This window comes from Myotis davidii, unplaced genomic scaffold (genome assembly GCF_000327345.1).
Source record: "Myotis davidii unplaced genomic scaffold, ASM32734v1 scaffold100, whole genome shotgun sequence".
Taxonomy (NCBI): Eukaryota; Metazoa; Chordata; class Mammalia; order Chiroptera; family Vespertilionidae; genus Myotis; species Myotis davidii.
Genome location: NW_006292691.1, coordinates 37,667 through 54,457, shown reverse-complemented (window position 1 = coordinate 54,457; position 16,791 = coordinate 37,667). Strand labels below are relative to the sequence as shown.

The 16,791-nt window shown below is 50.4% G+C and overlaps 3 protein-coding genes across 3 annotated transcripts in view; 2 read left to right on the top strand and 1 right to left on the bottom strand.

Annotated features, from left to right (window-relative positions):
• SNRNP25 (small nuclear ribonucleoprotein, U11/U12 25kDa subunit) overlaps positions 1–358 on the bottom strand; it is a 3,205-nt gene extending 2,847 nt beyond the window's left edge. The window contains exon 1 of the mRNA XM_006766197.1: positions 254–358. Coding sequence (XP_006766260.1) covers positions 254–358 — 105 coding nt within the window. The remainder of the gene's footprint in view (positions 1–253) is intronic.
• A 13-nt stretch (positions 359–371) lies between these two features.
• On the top strand, positions 372–2,774 carry POLR3K (polymerase (RNA) III (DNA directed) polypeptide K, 12.3 kDa). The gene is made up of 3 exons (XM_006766196.2): positions 372–416; positions 574–661; positions 2,187–2,774. The coding sequence occupies exons 1-3, from the start codon at positions 372–374 to the stop codon at positions 2,312–2,314; spliced, it is 261 nt and encodes an 86-aa protein (XP_006766259.1). The 3' UTR covers positions 2,315–2,774.
• Positions 2,775–11,814: 9,040 nt separating this feature from the next.
• The window catches only part of IL9R (interleukin 9 receptor), a 12,124-nt gene continuing 7,147 nt past the window's right edge, over positions 11,815–16,791 (top strand). Inside the window, exons 1-4 of the mRNA XM_015565589.1 lie at positions 11,815–11,842; positions 15,525–15,626; positions 15,936–16,047; positions 16,169–16,347. Of these exons, the coding sequence (XP_015421075.1) occupies positions 11,815–11,842; positions 15,525–15,626; positions 15,936–16,047; positions 16,169–16,347 (421 nt within the window). The remainder of the gene's footprint in view (positions 11,843–15,524; positions 15,627–15,935; positions 16,048–16,168; positions 16,348–16,791) is intronic.

The following is a 16,791-nucleotide window of genomic DNA, read 5'->3' as shown; positions in this document are numbered from 1 at the left end:
TCCGCCTCCACCCGCCCGTCTGTCACCCGCGTCCCGTCGTCTCTGCCTTGGAGTCCCCCTAGAATCCGGCCCTAGAATCGGTCCCTCCCCTGGTTATCGCCGTTCCCTCCCCCGGGGCTCCGTGGTCGCAGGTGCCCCCTTCGCTGTGGTCACAGCGGCAGCCAGAGCGGCCCTGTTACCGCCCGAGTCGGATGAGCCGGTCCCGCGTCCAGGACCCTCGGCAGCCAGTCCCCGCGCAGAGGGAAGCTGACACCGCGCCCTCTCCCGAGCCTCGTTTCTCTGAGTCCGCGCCCTGAGGTGCTCCTTGGCCCCAGCAGCACCCCAGCCTCTTGGCGGACTTCCCGTCCCGCGGCCCCATTGCCGGGGCCTGCATGCCAACAGGTCTTCACATTCCAAGGCAGTGCTGCTCCCCGGCAGCGAGAACATGGTTTTCATTCAGCAGCTCTCCAGGCTGTGGCTGGAGGGGCTGCTGGGGAGGGAGGCCCTCGCGGGCAGGGGCGGGGGCGGGGTGTGATGGCCCAGATCAGTATGTTCACTAACGGGCAGCGTTTGAAGACTTGCCATTGTCTGTAGGTGACGAATCGGAAGTATCCGAAGCTGAAAGAAGTGGATGACGTGCTGGGTGGGGCGGCCGCCTGGGAGAACGTGGACTCCACTGCAGGTGAGAGGGGAGCTTGTGCATTGCTGAGCTGTGGGTGAGCCCGAGCGCTGGCTGCTGCTGCATGTCAGAACCTGTGACCGCTTCTGTGAGGGGGGCTTCTAAAACTAGAAAGTGCGTTCGTTTGTTTTTAAATAACTTACTTGTTGCACAGATAATGCTGGCACAGGCCTTGGAGCCACACTGACCTGAGTTAGAGACTTGGGGTGACTTCTTCCTGTTTGACGGCCTTGGTCCCTTGACCTCTCTGGGGCTAATTTATACTCAAAAATTGTAAGAGCACAAAGCGAATTATGCAGTGTTGGGCACGTCATGGGCACTGAACATGTGGTAGCTATGATAGCAACAATGACAGGAGCAATAGAAATCAGTCTAAGGGGGAAAAAAATCCTCTTTTTGTTCTAATGCAGAGTTTTACAAGTTAATACCAGAGAGCATTACACTACAGTCTCAGTAAAATAAATGTTTATTTCAAGTATTGGTTTATTTCTGATAGAGGTTTATTTCTGACGAAAGAAAGACAGAGAGCCCTACACACAGCCAGTATTGATAGGAGGAAGAGCTAAGTCATGATTAGTACTCTCTTTCCCCTATAGACGAACACCCATATCTGCTATGTTAAAACATTAGCAATGGTAGAATTTGTCATTAAAGGATGGATTATGGCCCTAGCTGGTTTGGCTCAATGGATAGAGCATCAGCCTTTGGACTGAAGGGTCCTGGGTTCGATTCCGGTCAAGGGGACATGCCCGGGTTGTGGGCTCAATCCCCAGTGGGGGGTTTGCAGGAGGCAGCCAATCAATGATTCTCTCTCATCATTGATGTTTCTATCTCTCTCTCTCTCTCCCTCTCCCTTCCTCTCTGAAATCAATAAAAATATATATATTTTTAAAAAGAATGAATTATTATATCAAATGTTCAGAATGGTGGTGTGAGAGTGTTTGGAGGTGTTTTCATCAAGAGCGGGGTTGGTTTCTCAAAGTGGGATCATTCTGAAGGTAAATTCGTGCCTCGGCGCCCTCTGAAAAGGTGTGGACTGCGTGGTGAGGTCTCGGTAAGAACAGCTGAGATACTAACTGCCAAAATGGATCCCTAAACACAAGAGGAAGTGGATTGGTCATCCATGGGGTTTTCTCTGGGGGATGAGAGGGCTTTCTGCTGCCCGGGTGGTGGATGTGCACCTGGACTGGAGGAGGAGGAATCTGCAGGTGTGGACCTGTCACTCACACAACAGCCATAAGTCGCCTTTTGTGTTTTGTTTCCAACCAGCCTTCAGCCAGATTTGAGAGGAAAAGTGGGACCCAGGGAGGGGAGGAGGGGTGTTTTCAAACTCCTGGATTCCCCCAGTGTGGGATCATATTGGGAATGAGACGAGACCACTGTTTGTGCCTTATATCAGGGTACCAGGGACACCAGATAAGCCAGGAAGGTCTTTGCTGTCATTCACCTTAACACCTACTTCTAACAGGTATGTTGGTCACAGACATTTTTTTAATGTGGGTCCCATGTTTGTTTTTCTTGTTTCTAGAGCCGTGTCCCAAATGTGAGCATCCGCGTGCCTATTTCATGCAGCTTCAGACGCGCTCTGCAGACGAGCCCATGACCACCTTCTACAAGTGCTGCAATGCGCAGTGCGGACACCGCTGGAGGGACTAGAGCCAGGCTGGCCCAGCTGCGTAGTGTCTGTTTACCTTATTCCTCAGAGTGGGTTTCCAGCTGGGAGCGAGCACTTGTGCCCTGAGGGCCTTTGCTGGTGTGGCGGAAATGGGTAGCGCAGCTGCTATTGTTGGCCTGGGTGTCCGGAAATGGGTAGCCCACCTGCCAGTTGGTGGATGAACTCATTAATGTCCAGGGAGATTTTGCGTGTGGGGAAGATTATCCACAACTAATTATACTATTTTTAAGGTCCTGTTCGTTCATCTTTCACATTTATTGGGCAATTGACATTCTTTTACCATCAACCAACACTCTTAAATATTTATATTGTTTGCATAACTAATAAAGTAAAACTTATTTAGTACATTAGTTGTTCCTAAATATTTAACTGTTAAGTGCAAACTTAATTTAATCAAAATTTATTCTGAATATTTAATTAAAATGAAAAGTTTAATATTGCCTTCTCAGTGTTTTAAATGACTTAAGAAGTAGATGTCAAACCACAAATCATGATTCCAAACTTAACTACTATACTTAGGACTAAACCGGTTACAAAATTTCTAATAATGTGGATTTAAATTTTTTATTTCTATTCTTATCATTACACTAAATATATTAGGTACTATGTTTTTATACTTCGTGTTTTCTTCTTCCACTCCGGAAAGAAAAAGGACACTTTAAACTAGCTTGGGGCAGCCCTGGCCGGTATGGGTGTAATCCTGTGCACCAAAAGGTTGGTGGCTAGATCTCCCGTAGGGGGCCTGCAGGAGGCAGCCGATCAATGATTCTCTCATCATTGATGTTTCTATCCCTCTCTCCCTCTCCCTTCTGCTCTGAAATCAATAAAAATATATTTTAAAAAAGAGAACATAATGGGGTACCATTTTTGTTTAATTGGGGTTCAAAGTTAGTAGTGTTCCTTGTCATCAAAATTTAATGCAAATGTGATGTTAATGCTAGTTAAGTACGTGGATTCATGGTTGACATTCAGTACTGATGAGAGATCAAATATTTCCCTCAAAATGCTTGCTGATGATTAATACAGTGAAGAACCATAGTCTTTAAGCACTTTATGTTTTCACAGGCTTTGTAAATTTGCACACCTTTTTCATGCTTCATGTATATTTTTTACCACCGTCAATGATAACACATATTAGCAGATTTCACTTCAAGTTCTACTGAATTAGTGTCTCCTCAACTTTGAAAACATTCTTGCCTGCAGCGGTTCGTTGTTCCTTGCAGACTGTGCATAAAGGCGAATTCTTCAGTCCACTTCCGAACTAAGCGATGAGGTGTTGACTCCTCGAAGACACAAACAACCATTGGGCAATTTCACTAACAACTGCGGATTCAGCAAGAGCCAAGAAAAATGACTTCAAAGCATTCACCTCATTTTTAATTGACCATTAATGTTGCTGCCAGTGTCCTTAAGTTTTGTTTTTTTTTTAAAAAATATTTTATTGATTTATTACAGAGAGGAAGGGAGAGGGATAGAGAGTTAGAAACATCGATGAGAGAGAAACATTGATCAGCTGCCTCCTGCATGCTCCCTACTTGGGATGTGCCCGCAACCAAGGTACATGCCCTTGACCAGAATTGAACCTGGGACCCTTCAGTCCGCAGGCTGACGCTCTATCCAGTGAGCCAAACCGGTTAGGGCTCCTTAAGTTTTAAGACAACTGTTTTCACCTAAAGGCTGATCGTCTTAATTTCATTTTCTCGGGACACACTTCTTTAGCTGCAGCAATCAAACACAATTAAGTCACCATAAGTAAGTAGATTTCCTTGCTTGGTGAACAAATGAACCACTTGGAAATTTAATTTGGTTGTCTTGTTTTAACTTTTAATTTTTGTGAAGAAATTTGTTGTGTATGGAAGCCAGCGATGGGTGCTTAGTCTGGTAATGTCAACTAGCTGTGGTGTCACTGCACAGTAAACACAATCCTTTGCCATCCAATTTGATGACAAAATAATCCACCCTACACCATGCCTTAAAAGCGTAATGTTTATATAAGTTCACTTAAAATTTTTTTAATTTTTATAAGTTGAGGTAACATTGCTAATAATATTATATGTAAATTTCAGGGGTACAGCATTATTTGATACCTGGATACTCTATTGAGTGCTCATTCCCAAATATCTAGTTTCCTTGCATCACCATATATTTGACCTCTTTTACCCATTTTGCCTCCCCCACCCCATTTCACCTCTAGTAACTGCCATTCTGTTCTCTGTGTCTATGAGTTTGTGTTTTGTTCATTCATTTGTGAGTTTTTTCTTTTATATCCCACATATGAGTAAAATCATATGGTTTTTGTCCTTTTCTGTCTGACTTATTTCACTTAGTAGAATGCCCTCCAGGTTCATCCATGTCACAAATGGTAAGATTTCATTCTTTTTCATGGCCGCGTAATATTTCATTGTATATCTGGACCACAATGTTATCCAGCCATCTTTCAGTGGACACTTAAGTTGGTTCCATATCTTGGCCATTATAAATAATGCTGCAATGAAAATAGGGGGACATATATCTTTTAAATTAGTGTTTTCATATTCTTAGATAAATACCAAGAAGAGGAATTGCTGGATCATCTGCTAGTTATATTCTTTTTTAAAAAAAATATTTTTATTCATTTCAGAGCGGAAGGGAGAGGGAGAGAAAGAGAAACATCAATGATGAGAGAGAATCACTGGTCGGCTGCCTCCTTCACACCCCCTACTGGGGATCAAGCCCACAACCCAGGCATGTGCCCTTGACCAGAATCAAACCTGGGACCCTTTAGTCCGAAGGCCGCTGCTCTATCCACAGAGCCAAACCAGCTAGGGCTGGTAGTGATATTCTTAATATTTTGTGGAACTTCTGTACTGTTTTCCACAGTAGTTGCACCAATTTACAATCCCACCAACAGTGCACAAGGGTTCCCTTTTCTCTACATCCTCACCAACACTTATTTCTTGTCTTTTTGATAATAGCCATTCTGACAGGTGTGAGGTTTTGATTTGCATTTCCCCCCTGATTAGTGATGTTCAGAGTTTATTTATTTTTTTATTGATTTCAGAGAGGAAGGAAGAGAGAGAGAGAAAGATAGAAACATCCACGATGAGAGAGAATCATGGATCGGCTGCCTCCTGCAAGTCCCCCACTGGGAATGGAGCCTGCAACCCAGGCATGTGCCTTTGGTCGGAATCAAACCTGGGACCTTTCAGTTCACAGGCCGATGCTCTATCCACTGAGCCAAACTGGCTAGGGCCAGAGTTCACTTCTTATTTATTTACTTACTTGTTCACATATTTATTTATTTAAATCCTCACCTGAGGAGACTATGTGGTGAGAGAGAGAGAAAAAAAGAGAAACATTGATGTGAGAAAGAAACATTGATCGGCTGCCTCCCGCATGCATCGATTGAACCCACAACCCAGGTGTGTGCCCTGACCAGGAATTGGACCCACAACCTTTTGGTATACAGGATGATGCTCCAACTAACAGAGACACCTGGCCAGGGCTAGAGTTCACTTTTCTTGTTTTGACATTATGCCGGAAGCTGGTCCATCCTTGCTGCTTGACACAGTTGCTGCAGGGAAGAAACATCTGCACAACATATGTTTCAAGGGACCTGGCGTATATGGCATACTGTTCTTAATATGTTTGCTCACCTTCTTGGCGCTATGTGTTCTAACCAAGGTCACTTATTTGATAATAGCCATTCTGACAGGTGTGAGGTTTTGATTTGCATTTCCCCCCTGATTAGTGATGTTCAGAGTTTATTTATTTTTTTATTGATTTCAGAGAGGAAGGAAGAGAGAGAGAGAAAGATAGAAACATCCACGATGAGAGAGAATCATGGATCGGCTGCCTCCTGCAAGTCCCCCACTGGGAATGGAGCCTGCAACCCGGGCATGTGCCTTTGGTCGGAATCAAACCTGGGACCTTTCAGTTCACAGAACTGGTATAAATACAGATGTAACAAGATAATAAAACACAGAACCTGACTGGAGATCCTGGCTAGAACCTGGCTGGAGATCCTGGACAGAACCTGGCTAGAGAACCTCGCTATGCTGATCAACTGAATGCTGTCTCCATGTCATTTTTTCTTCGCCAACTCCGTCCACACCTTTGGGAACCCCTGGACCTGTTGGGGTTGGACCCCAACAACATTATAGGTATGCACTGGTAAGAATCAGAAAAAAATAAATGTTGCAGCACAACAGTATGGTGGCCCTTGAGGTGCTGAGTGATGACCACTGAGCTGTAAGTGTGCCGAATGGCCATATGAAACACTGTTGTCACACTCAATGCTGCGTTATAGAGTGAAAGCAGCTGTAGGCAGTGCAAATAAATGAGTGTGGTTGTGCTTCAGTAACACTGGGCGCTTGATACTTCCAACAATAAATATTAAACACAAAAGAAAAACTGTGGATGCTGACATTTGAATTTTATAATATTTTCATGTGTCATGTAATTTCTAAAGCAATCCCCCTCCCCCAACCATTTAAAAATGTATACGCTATTTTTAGCTCACAGATTTTTTAAAAAAAAATTTTTATTGATTTTTTTTACAGAGAGAAAGGGAGAGGGGTAGAGAGTAGAAACATCGATGAGAGAGAAACATCGATCAGCTGCCTCATGCACACTCCCGACTGAGTATGTGCCTGCAACCAAGATACATGCCTTTGACCGGAATCGAACCTGGGACCCTTCAGTCTGCAGGCCGATGCTCTATATCCACTGAGCCAAACTGGCCAGGGTTAGCTCAGAGTTTTTTGTAAAAAAAAAAAAAGGGTGGGCTGGATTTTGCCTGTGGGCTGTAGTTTGCTCACACCTGGTGTATCTCACAGGGTTGTGAGAATTTATGTTGCTTGTTCTTTGTGTCTGATGCTTTCCGTCTGTCCATGGATGTTGTTTTCTATTTCTCTCCAGTTATTATGGGAGGAGGTGGGATGTCAGGGTGCCAGCAGTGTATTTTCTTGGCAAAGAGGCACTGACTGGCCTTCCCAAGTCTTACGTGTCCAGCGAAGGACTCTGCGAGTAGATGCCTCTGCGAGGACTGCCTGGCACAAGCGCAGGTGTGGGGAGCGAGCCGACCTGCTCCGCTGCTCCACATGTAGGACCCACTCATCCTGGTGATTGTCCGGGACCAGCCTGGCTCCCTTTCGCTGCCCAGGGAGGGCACCGTGTCGACTTCCTCAGATGCCCTCGCCTGTGTGTTGTTTAGGATGTGATTTCCTGGGTCAATCCGCTCAAACACCAATCGCCTCGCTTCTTTCAGAGATTCCTTCTGGTTAAGGCTCCGTCTTGTTTTCTGTGCGGTTACGATGTGTCCCTTTTGTTTAAGATGCTATATTTTTCACTCATATACTTTCCTTTTGGTTCTTTTTTTAGTTGCGATTTCTCTGAGATTTCCTATTTATACATCGGGGGCACAGTTTCCTTTATATCTTTGAGGTTAGAGTAGCTGCCTTAAAACCTGTGCTATTTCTAACAATTTAGTTTTGGGAATCTGTCTATTGCTTGTCTTTCCTCTTATGTATGGGTTACATAGTTCTGTTCCTTCATATGTTTAATGGTTTTGGATTTATTTGGAAATTGTGAATGGATTCTGGTACGTTTCTCTGAAGAGTTTTTTTTTTTTTTTTATTACAAACTCAACTCTGTGTCTCTCTCTTTTTTTTAAATATATTTTTTATTGATTAAGATATTACATATGTGTCCTTGTCCCCACGTTACCCTCTACCCCCCCCCCCCCCCCACTCCGTGTCCTCACCCCGTTGTCCGTGTCCATTGGTTAGACCTATAGCAGTTGCAATCTCTGTTCAGGTTGTTTAACCTTTGCTGGGCTGCTGGCATGGGCTTGTGCACATGTAGGTCAGGGGTCATTCAGAGATTTTGGTAGAGCTTAGTTGCAGAATTTGGGATCTCCTCTCTGGCTTTTTTCTTTCCAGCCTTTGTGGTCTCCTCTTTGGGATCATGGTGTAGGCCAGGGGTGGGCAACCCCTGGCACCTGTGCCAAACATGGCACGCCAGTAACTTTTGCTGGCACGCGAAACCCTCTCTTATAATCTTCCATTTACAATTTTTGTGAACATTTGAATGACTTAAATGTTAAGTTACAAGGAACTGGCAAGACACTTGATGTTATGTTTGGCTACATAAAGGCTTTTGAAAAGAAACTGGAAGTCTTAAGAGGGATGTGGGTGGTGAGAGATTTAGATATTTCCCAAACCTCAAGAGGCACATCAAAGACCTCTCAAAAGATGACAGACAGACTGTCAAAGCCTTCAGAAGCTGTTTTAAACATCATCGAGTCAACTATTGAGCAGTTCTTCTTCAGATTTGCAAAATTCAGAGGCCTGGAAGAGACAGCAAAATTCATGAGGTTTCCAGACAGCATAAAACTAGAGGAACTAGACTTACAAATGTTTTCATGGGTAGACATGGCTGACTTTTTTTTTTTCCCCCATCCCCAACCAACCAGTGTTTTGGTTTCATCCACATATGCTTGTGAATCTTTGTTCTCAGTGATGAATTTTGTTAAGTCTCGTAATAGGAGTAGGCTGATGGATGAAAGTAGTAGCTCCTGCATATCCCTAAAGGTCACGAAATATAAACCTGATGTAAAATCTCTGTCATCAGTGATGCAGCAGCAAAAGTCCCACTGATAATATCAAACTGAGTCATAAAGTTTTCTGTCAGACTATCAGTGTACATGTATACCTTAAAAAATAAATGTATTTTTCATCATCATATACTGCGTTTTTGTTGCTCGAATGAATTTTATTATTTCTTCAAGGTTCTTCACATACGTACACCTTAAGAGATATCAAGTAGACGTAACATGTTCTCAAAAAATTAGGGTTGGCACGCAGAAGAAATTTGAGTCAGAGATTTTGCTGGTTTTGGCACGCACTCACAAAAAGTTTGCCCACCCCTGGTGTAGGCGGTGTGTTCTATTTGTTTTAAGGCAGTAAGTCAGGGATCCTCAAACTACGGCCCGTGGGCCACATGCAAATACAAATATTGTATTTGTTCCCGTTTTGTTGTTTTACTTCAAAATAAAAAACGCTGTGGTGTCCTATGTGCAGTGTGCATAAGAATTTGTTCATAGTTTTTTTTTAAACTATAGTCCGGCCTCCAATGGTCTGAGGGACAGTGAACTGGCCCCCTGTTTAAAAAGTTTGAGGACCCCTGCAGTAAATTCTAGCTTCAGCAAGGTGGAGGGAGGCCCTGATAGACAGAAGGAAGGAAGCTCTTTTGATGAAGATACTAGCAAAGGGGAGACTCCAGTGAGTATAAAAGTACTTCCTTGTAAAGGGGACCAAGCTGATTGAAATTTAAATATTAGTGCCCTGGCCAGGTAGCTCAGTTGGTTAGAGCATTGTCCTGATACGCAAGGCTGCAGGTTCGATCCCTAGTCAGGGCGCATACAAGAATCATAAGTACAGTGAATGCATAAATAAGTGGAACAACAAATTGATGTCTCTATCTTTCCCTCTGTCTAAAAATCAATAAATACAAATAAAACAAGAAACGTAAATATTAGAAAGAAATGTGATTATGTCCCTGATCGTTCGTAAGGTATTTCCTGGGCGTGAGCCTGCGATTCCAGGTCTCCATGGGTCCTGGTGTTCTCAGGCTCCAGAGAGCTGCAGCTCTGAGGTACCCAAGCCTCGCCCAAGATGTTCTGATGCCCAGAACACAACGCACACACATGTGCGCACACAGGCACTCTCACAGATAAACGCAGGCACGTACACACACCGAAATGTGACTTATTTGGTACCGAAAGGAACACACAGCCAGTAAGTATGTGAAAAGATGCTTATCTTCACTAATAGCCAAGTGCGGAGAAAACCAACATTGAAATATCGTTGCCTATCAGATTGTCAAAGATTAAAAACACTGATAACGCATATACTGTTGGTGAGGGTCACAGGCAATCTCACACTTCTGGTGGGAGTAGAAGTTGGTACATTTTTGGAGGGCCACTTGGCAGTATCTGGACTTTTTTTTAATGGTGAGATTTATTTTTAATTTTTATTATTAAAAAAATTGATTTTAGAGAGGGATGAAGAAAGGAGAGAGGGATGAAGAAAGAGAGGATTGATTTTAGAGAGAGAGCTAGAGAAAAACATTGATGTGAGAGAGATACGTCAATGGGTTGCCTTCTGTATGCATTCTGACTGGGGGATTGAACCTGTAACCTGGATATGTGCCCTGATTGGGAATCAAACCTGCGACCTTCTGGTGTATGGGACGATGCTCCAACCGGCTGAGTCATACCAGCCAGAGCAGTAGCTATAGATTTTTTAAAATGCTGAACCTTAGACCTACAATTCCACCGCAGCCATTTTTTGTACAGAAGTACTCGTTCTGGTGATTAAAGATCCATGCCCAGAAGTGTTCACTACCTTCATTTAAAATAGCATCTATACACTGGAATGTTATATGGAAATTATATCTCAATAGAAATTCAAATAGCATATATAGGCAACAATCAAACAGCCATTGGCGGGATTATGAAACCACAGCATGTACTACCATTAAAGGCACAGGGTGTGTTTTTGTGCTGACCTGGAAAGTGTTGAAAATAGCCAGAGGAGCAAGGAGGCTGTGAGGCTCAGAGCACAGTATGAGCCCATTAAGAATGCACCTGAGCCCCAGCTGGTTTGGCTCAGTGGATAGAGCGTCGGCCTGTGGACTGAAGGGCCCCAGGTTCGATTCCGGTCAAGGGCACATGCCTAGGTTGTGGGTGTGCAGTAAGGGGTGTGCAGGAGGCAGCCGATCAATGATTCTCTCTCATCATTTATGTTTCTCTCTCTCTCTCTCTCTCTCCTCCCCTCTCCCCCCTCCCTTCCTCTCTAAAATCAATTAAAAAAATTTTAAAAATGTGCATCTGAGCTTAGAAATGTCTGGTCCGTCTGTGCCTGCCTTCTCACAAGGGCTACCCCTGGGGGGAGAGAAAAGGCAGCTCCCACTGTTATTTCCTTCTGTACTGTTTCCTTTAACAGACCCTGACTTTTCTTTATGTTTCCTGCCCTCTCCATCCCCGTGGCTCCCAGATTGCCTTCCTGGAGAGCAGTCTGCACCTCAGGTCTCAGAGAAGCCTGGAAGGGGACCAGCCGCGGCCCTGTGCCTGGCCACGGTCCTCGCCTCCTGGGACCACAGTAAGGCACCCAGTGGTGTCCCTGGGGACGAATACAACAGATGCTCCTCCACCAATCAATGGACAAGTCGCCAAAGTCCCGGGGGAACCTTCAGCCTCACAGGGAATCAACGTGGTCCCACCTCATAATTCCTGGGCTTATGACGAGTGGTGACAGTCACCCGTCCCCCTCCTCCCCCACCCCCTCCCCCCGGATGGCTGTTTCACTGCTCGTGGTTTAGGTGTGGGCGGCCGGTGTCAGCCTGCCGTGCGAGGCTGAGGCTGCGTCACCGCCCCCGGGGCACTTATCTCCTGGATCAGGCCGAGGGGCTTTGCCGCCAGCACAGGGACTGTCCTGCCATGGGACCCAGCAGATGCATCTGGCAAGGTGAGTGTGTAACGGGAACGTCCCACCCACTCATGTCAGCCCGAACCTCAGACACAGGGAGGGCCGGCAGCCGCCTTCCCCGGGTGTGAGCCCTGGAAGGGGGTGCCCGGGAGCACCCCCGAGTTCTACCTCCTCCGGTGTCCTTGCCTGGGGCACCTCCAGGGAGAGCAGAGTGCACTGCTGGCCACAGCTGGCAGCTGTCACGTCCAGGCCTGTAGGGGCCGTGGGTGCCGCTGGGCAGAGGGAAGGGCACTGCGTTTGTCAGGCGGTTTCTCTATGGAAGTGGCTCTGCTCCCCGGTGGCTGAGCTGAACTCTGGGGGCACGGGTGGGTGCGAATGGGCATTCCAGGGGATGGTCCCAGCTGTGCCCACGGGTGGAGATGAGGTCCAGGCCCTGGGGTGGCAGTGTCTCCACATCCTCATGCCTTTGGGGGGTTTAGGGCGGAGAGGAGCGGGGAGTCGGGGGATAGCCCCCCTTGGAGCTGAGGGAGGGGCCGCGGTGGGGGTGGGATTTGAGGGTTTGTTCAGCCAAGTGGAGGAAGGGAGCAAGGTTCTTGCTCAATAATGTCCAGAGCGCTCTTCCCAGGAGCCCACAGCATTTGCACTGACTAGAAGCAGGCAGCTTCTGCAGGTGGTTTCGGGGTGCGTTTCTTGAACATTTAGGGTGGGTGCAGGGGGCACAACATAAATCAGACAGGTTCTCGCCTGATGTGGGGGCTGCAAAGGGGCAGCAGGGCACTGGGGAAGGTGCTGGCAGGGGAGGGGTGTTATGATTCCCCGTTTAGTGTCCAAGACCCCCAAAGAGAGCTGTGTCAACACCCTTATTCTAGCCCTGACCCATGGCTACTGCCGGCTTTCTGCGCCCATTGTCTGCTGGGGAGGCAGACTGGGGTGCTCAGGGAGGGCTTCCCGGAGGAGGAGGCCCTTGATGGGGAAGGAGGCCGGGCAGGGGGTCCTTTGGTATCTCAAAAACTGGTAATGGAAGAAGAATCTCCACATAGGTAAGAGCTCATAGTCCAATTATTTCCAAAAATTTTAAGTAACACAACCTTTTTTCAAAAAACCCGCAGGGAGCCAGGGCTGGAGCGCAGACCAGCAGGAGCCACGTGAGTTCCGAGGCTCCCCTCTGCCCCTCTGACTCCATCCTCAGCCTCTCCTTCCCCTGCCCTGAGCCCGCCCTCTGTGTGCGCCCTTACCCACCCGAGGCCCTGTGGGTCCAGCCCTCACCTCTCCCACAGCTCCTGCCCGCTGTGTCCATGTTTCCCAGACATGCGCCCCTGATGGAGCGCCCCTCCCCGCCCCCTCCTGGGGCCACCATCCCCTTCCTGCAGCCGCCTTGACCTCTCCTGGGCCCTGCCCTTCCCACCCACTGAGCACCCACAGGAAGCACAGCGTCCTCCGCATCTACTGCCCAGCAGCATCCGGGGTTCCATCGGTGCCATCGGGGCGGGGGGGGGGCCCACATGTGCTTTTGTGACCCAAGGGGGGAGGTGGGGTCCACTCCCACTTCTGGTCCCATTTCCTAGCACAGTCCCCGCATCCCCCAGGCTCCAGCAGTTCTGGGGGGCATGGGCTGGGGCCTGAATTTATCCCTCCTCCCAAGCAGGAAGGGCAGAGAGAAGACAGAGGACAAGCGCCCGTTTAATTAGCAGCGTCCACCTCACCCCCTCTGTCTGCCAGGGAGAATAGCAGGGGTATCGCTCCCTCTCCACGAAAACTAGAAAACAGATTCCGTGTTAAAGGGGCAGGAAGTGGGTGCAGTGACTGGTGTGAAGCCGACTGGAGGGGTGCCACCAAGGATCCCAGGGCCCCCGCCAGCCCCCAGCCTGCCTGCCTGGGCTGGGCCGGGGAGCTGAGGGACTGAGTAGTATGGTCCTGTGGTGTCTGTGGGTCCTGAGGCAGGGATCCAGCTGCGAGGCAGCCCACGACTTTCTGATGGTCCAGGAAACCATGGCAGGCAAGCTGACCTTGACGCTGAGGCCATGGAGGAGATGGGGGGCTATGGGGAGGGGCTCCCCACAGGACTAGAGGTCTTAGGGAGCATCTCAGTTCAAGGGGATGTCCCTTGCTGCTCTACAGCCACCCCTGAGAGTGATTGGTCCTCACGGCGTCATCCCAATGCCTCCTACAGGACCAGCCAGTAAGCAGGAGGGGTTTCTGCACCACCTGGCCCCGGGCCTGTCGTCAAGGATGGGGGTGGCCCTGCCTCAATAATGTCCCGCCTCTCGCTGGAGGAGCCCTGAAGAGAGAGACCAATGGTTCCCTGTGAGCTCACAGGCTTGAATGGGAGCCAAGAACAGAGGTGCCGGGTATTGGGCAGGTGCCTGGTTTCTCTGGGCCTCGGTTTCCTCATTTGTGGGAGGGTGGTGGCCCCACTCTAGCCAGCTCTCTAGGTATAGACAGAGGTGTTCTCTGCCAAGGAGAGGCAAGGACCCCCCACCCCCAGGATGATCCCCCGCAACCCTCCGCTGCTCCCCAGGGCGGGTCCTGGCCCCCGGGCCTGCTGAGCGTGGAGCCACTGTATTCCATTCTCGTGAGCTCCTGGCTCCTGGATGAGCCTGAGCTGGGCTGGCCTGCTTCTGCACAGATGCACGTGTCCCTCCACCCTGGGGATGGGGCCTGCTGGGCCCCCGCTCCCCCCGGGGCCTGGTGCTCTCTCTGATCCCGTCTTCACACGCCCCGAGAGTGCGTTGTGGTCAGGCGGCTCCCCACCTCCACCTGTGACTGAGCAGGAGGGGGAAGACGCTGCAGACGAGCGCTGTGGCTAAGGGCACCCGTGGCACTTCATTCTAGGGAAGGGTGAGGTCTCCCTGATTTGCACGGGGTCTGGCCTGTGGGTACGTAGATAGTCTGTGGGGACACGGAGGGTTGGAGTGCTGTCTGCTTCCTGGAGCATGTGTGCTGAGGTCGGTGTGTGTGTCTGCAGCGTTTCGGCCTCCTTATCACCCATCAGGCTTGCGTAACCAGGCGGACCCTGCTTCCTGCCTGGGGGCTATCAGTGCGCCATCTGGAGCTGCAAACGGGGTGATAGGGTACCAGCGGCTTCCCTGCACAGCACCCAGGGACTGCCTCACACCCGGGCCCGAGTCTCCACTAACCTCTGCTCTCCCAGGGGCCTAGCACCTCTGAATGGGGTGTGGCACAGAGTTTAGGAAGTGCCCGCTGTTGCATGGACACCCCCCTGCCATCCTCCGCCCTCCTGCAGCGGAGGGCTGGGACAGGCCTTAATTGAAGGGGACATGGGGAGAGAGGCGATGGTAGAAGTTGGCCTTGTGACCCTTGGCAAGTCACTTCCCGCCCTGGGGGTCAGCTCCCTGCCTCACAAGTCTGCTGGGAATTCCAGTGGGTAATGCATGTTCCACAGTCCACCAGGCAAGACGCCACAGAGTCCAGGATGGGACCTGGGCCAGGGCCAGGGACTGGGCTGGCAGAGGACATTCCCAGAGAGGAGCCTTCCAGGCAGACTCGGGCACGGAGCTGAGTGTGAGGGTCCCCTCTTGTCTGCTGCAGCCTCGAGTCTTCGTCAGGTCGACTGACCTGAGCCTGGTGGCCTGTTGGTGCAGCTCGGACAGCGGTGCCCAACCGTGTTCACAGGACACGTGAGTGTGAAGGGGCGAGCCATTCAGAGCACCGTGGGGAGCGCTCCTCACAGGGAGGGCCTCACGGGCCGCATCCCTTGCAGGTTGGACCTTGGAGAGGGCAGCCCTGACGCGCGGGATGGGCACCTGGCTCCGGGTCTGCTTCTGGGTCGGCTTGGGAGTCTCGGTGCCCGGAGAAGGAGGAGGTGAGGGCGCCAGTGACCGCGTGAGGCGGGTGGGGGAGGCCGCGGGGCAGGCTGCCTGTCAAACACCTCGGGGAGGGTGTGGCCGAACTGTGCTAGGACCTGCCCTCCAGGGACCAGCCTGGCCTCCAGTCCCACCCACGTGCCACGGGCCAGAGCATCGCTGTCCAGACCTCCCAGCCCTGCCCTGATGAATTCTCCTGCTGTCATTCCCTGGGGACCGCCCTGTTAGGGTGTCAGCTTCCAGAGCCTCCCCTCCCCCTTCCCTGCCCGCAGCAGCCTCTGTGGGCTCCCAGCGGTCCCTGCTCCCAGGGCCGGGGGCTGGAACTTTCACCTGCCTCACCAACAACATCCTCAGGATTGACTGCCACTGGTCGACCCCAGAGCTGGGCCAGGGCCCCAGCCCCTGGCTCCTCTTCACCAGGTGAGGGTGCGGGGCCAGGCCCACCTGGGCAGAGGGCAGGGGTACGGACGGGGTCGCCGTGACAGCAGCGGGGGCCAGGCCGGCGCGGCAGCGTCTTGGTGCTGATGCACACCCTTTCCAGCAACCAAGCGCCGGACAGCAAGCACCGGTGTGTCTTCCGGGGCAGCGCGTGCACCGTGGTCCTGCCGCCCGAGGAGGTCATTGCGCCTTCCGACAACTTCACCATCACTTTGCACCGTCACATCTCTGGGAAGGAGCAGGTCAGCCTGGTGGACCCTCAGTACCTGCCCCGGAGACATGGTGAGGCCTGGGGTGGGCACCTTGGCCGCTGCGGTCAGAAACACCCTGGCTGCCCAGCTGTTGGGGAATCCGGGCCTCCCGAGTGTCCTGGGCCCTGCCAGGGAGCCCGGGCTGGGAGAGGCTGGGCCCGCGAGGGGAGGGGTTGGTTCCCAGGGACGATGAAGACAGAGCTTCGCGTTGGCCTGGGCTGCAGCTTGAAACGCACGTCAGTCACAGCAGGAAGGAGCCCCATGACACACAGCTATCTGCGGGAAAGGGAAGGCTTGTCTGGCTGCAGGGGGCGGGAGGAGCCATTGCTGTGTGTCTCACCCGGGGCTTCCCTGGAGCAGCCTCCCGTGAGGCCCCTGGTCTGTGAGGGCCTTGAACATGCCCCAGAGCCCGTCAGAGCCCAGCCCTGGGCAGGCTGCAGGGGCCCGTCAGACCCTCCGTGCAGGCTGCAGGGCC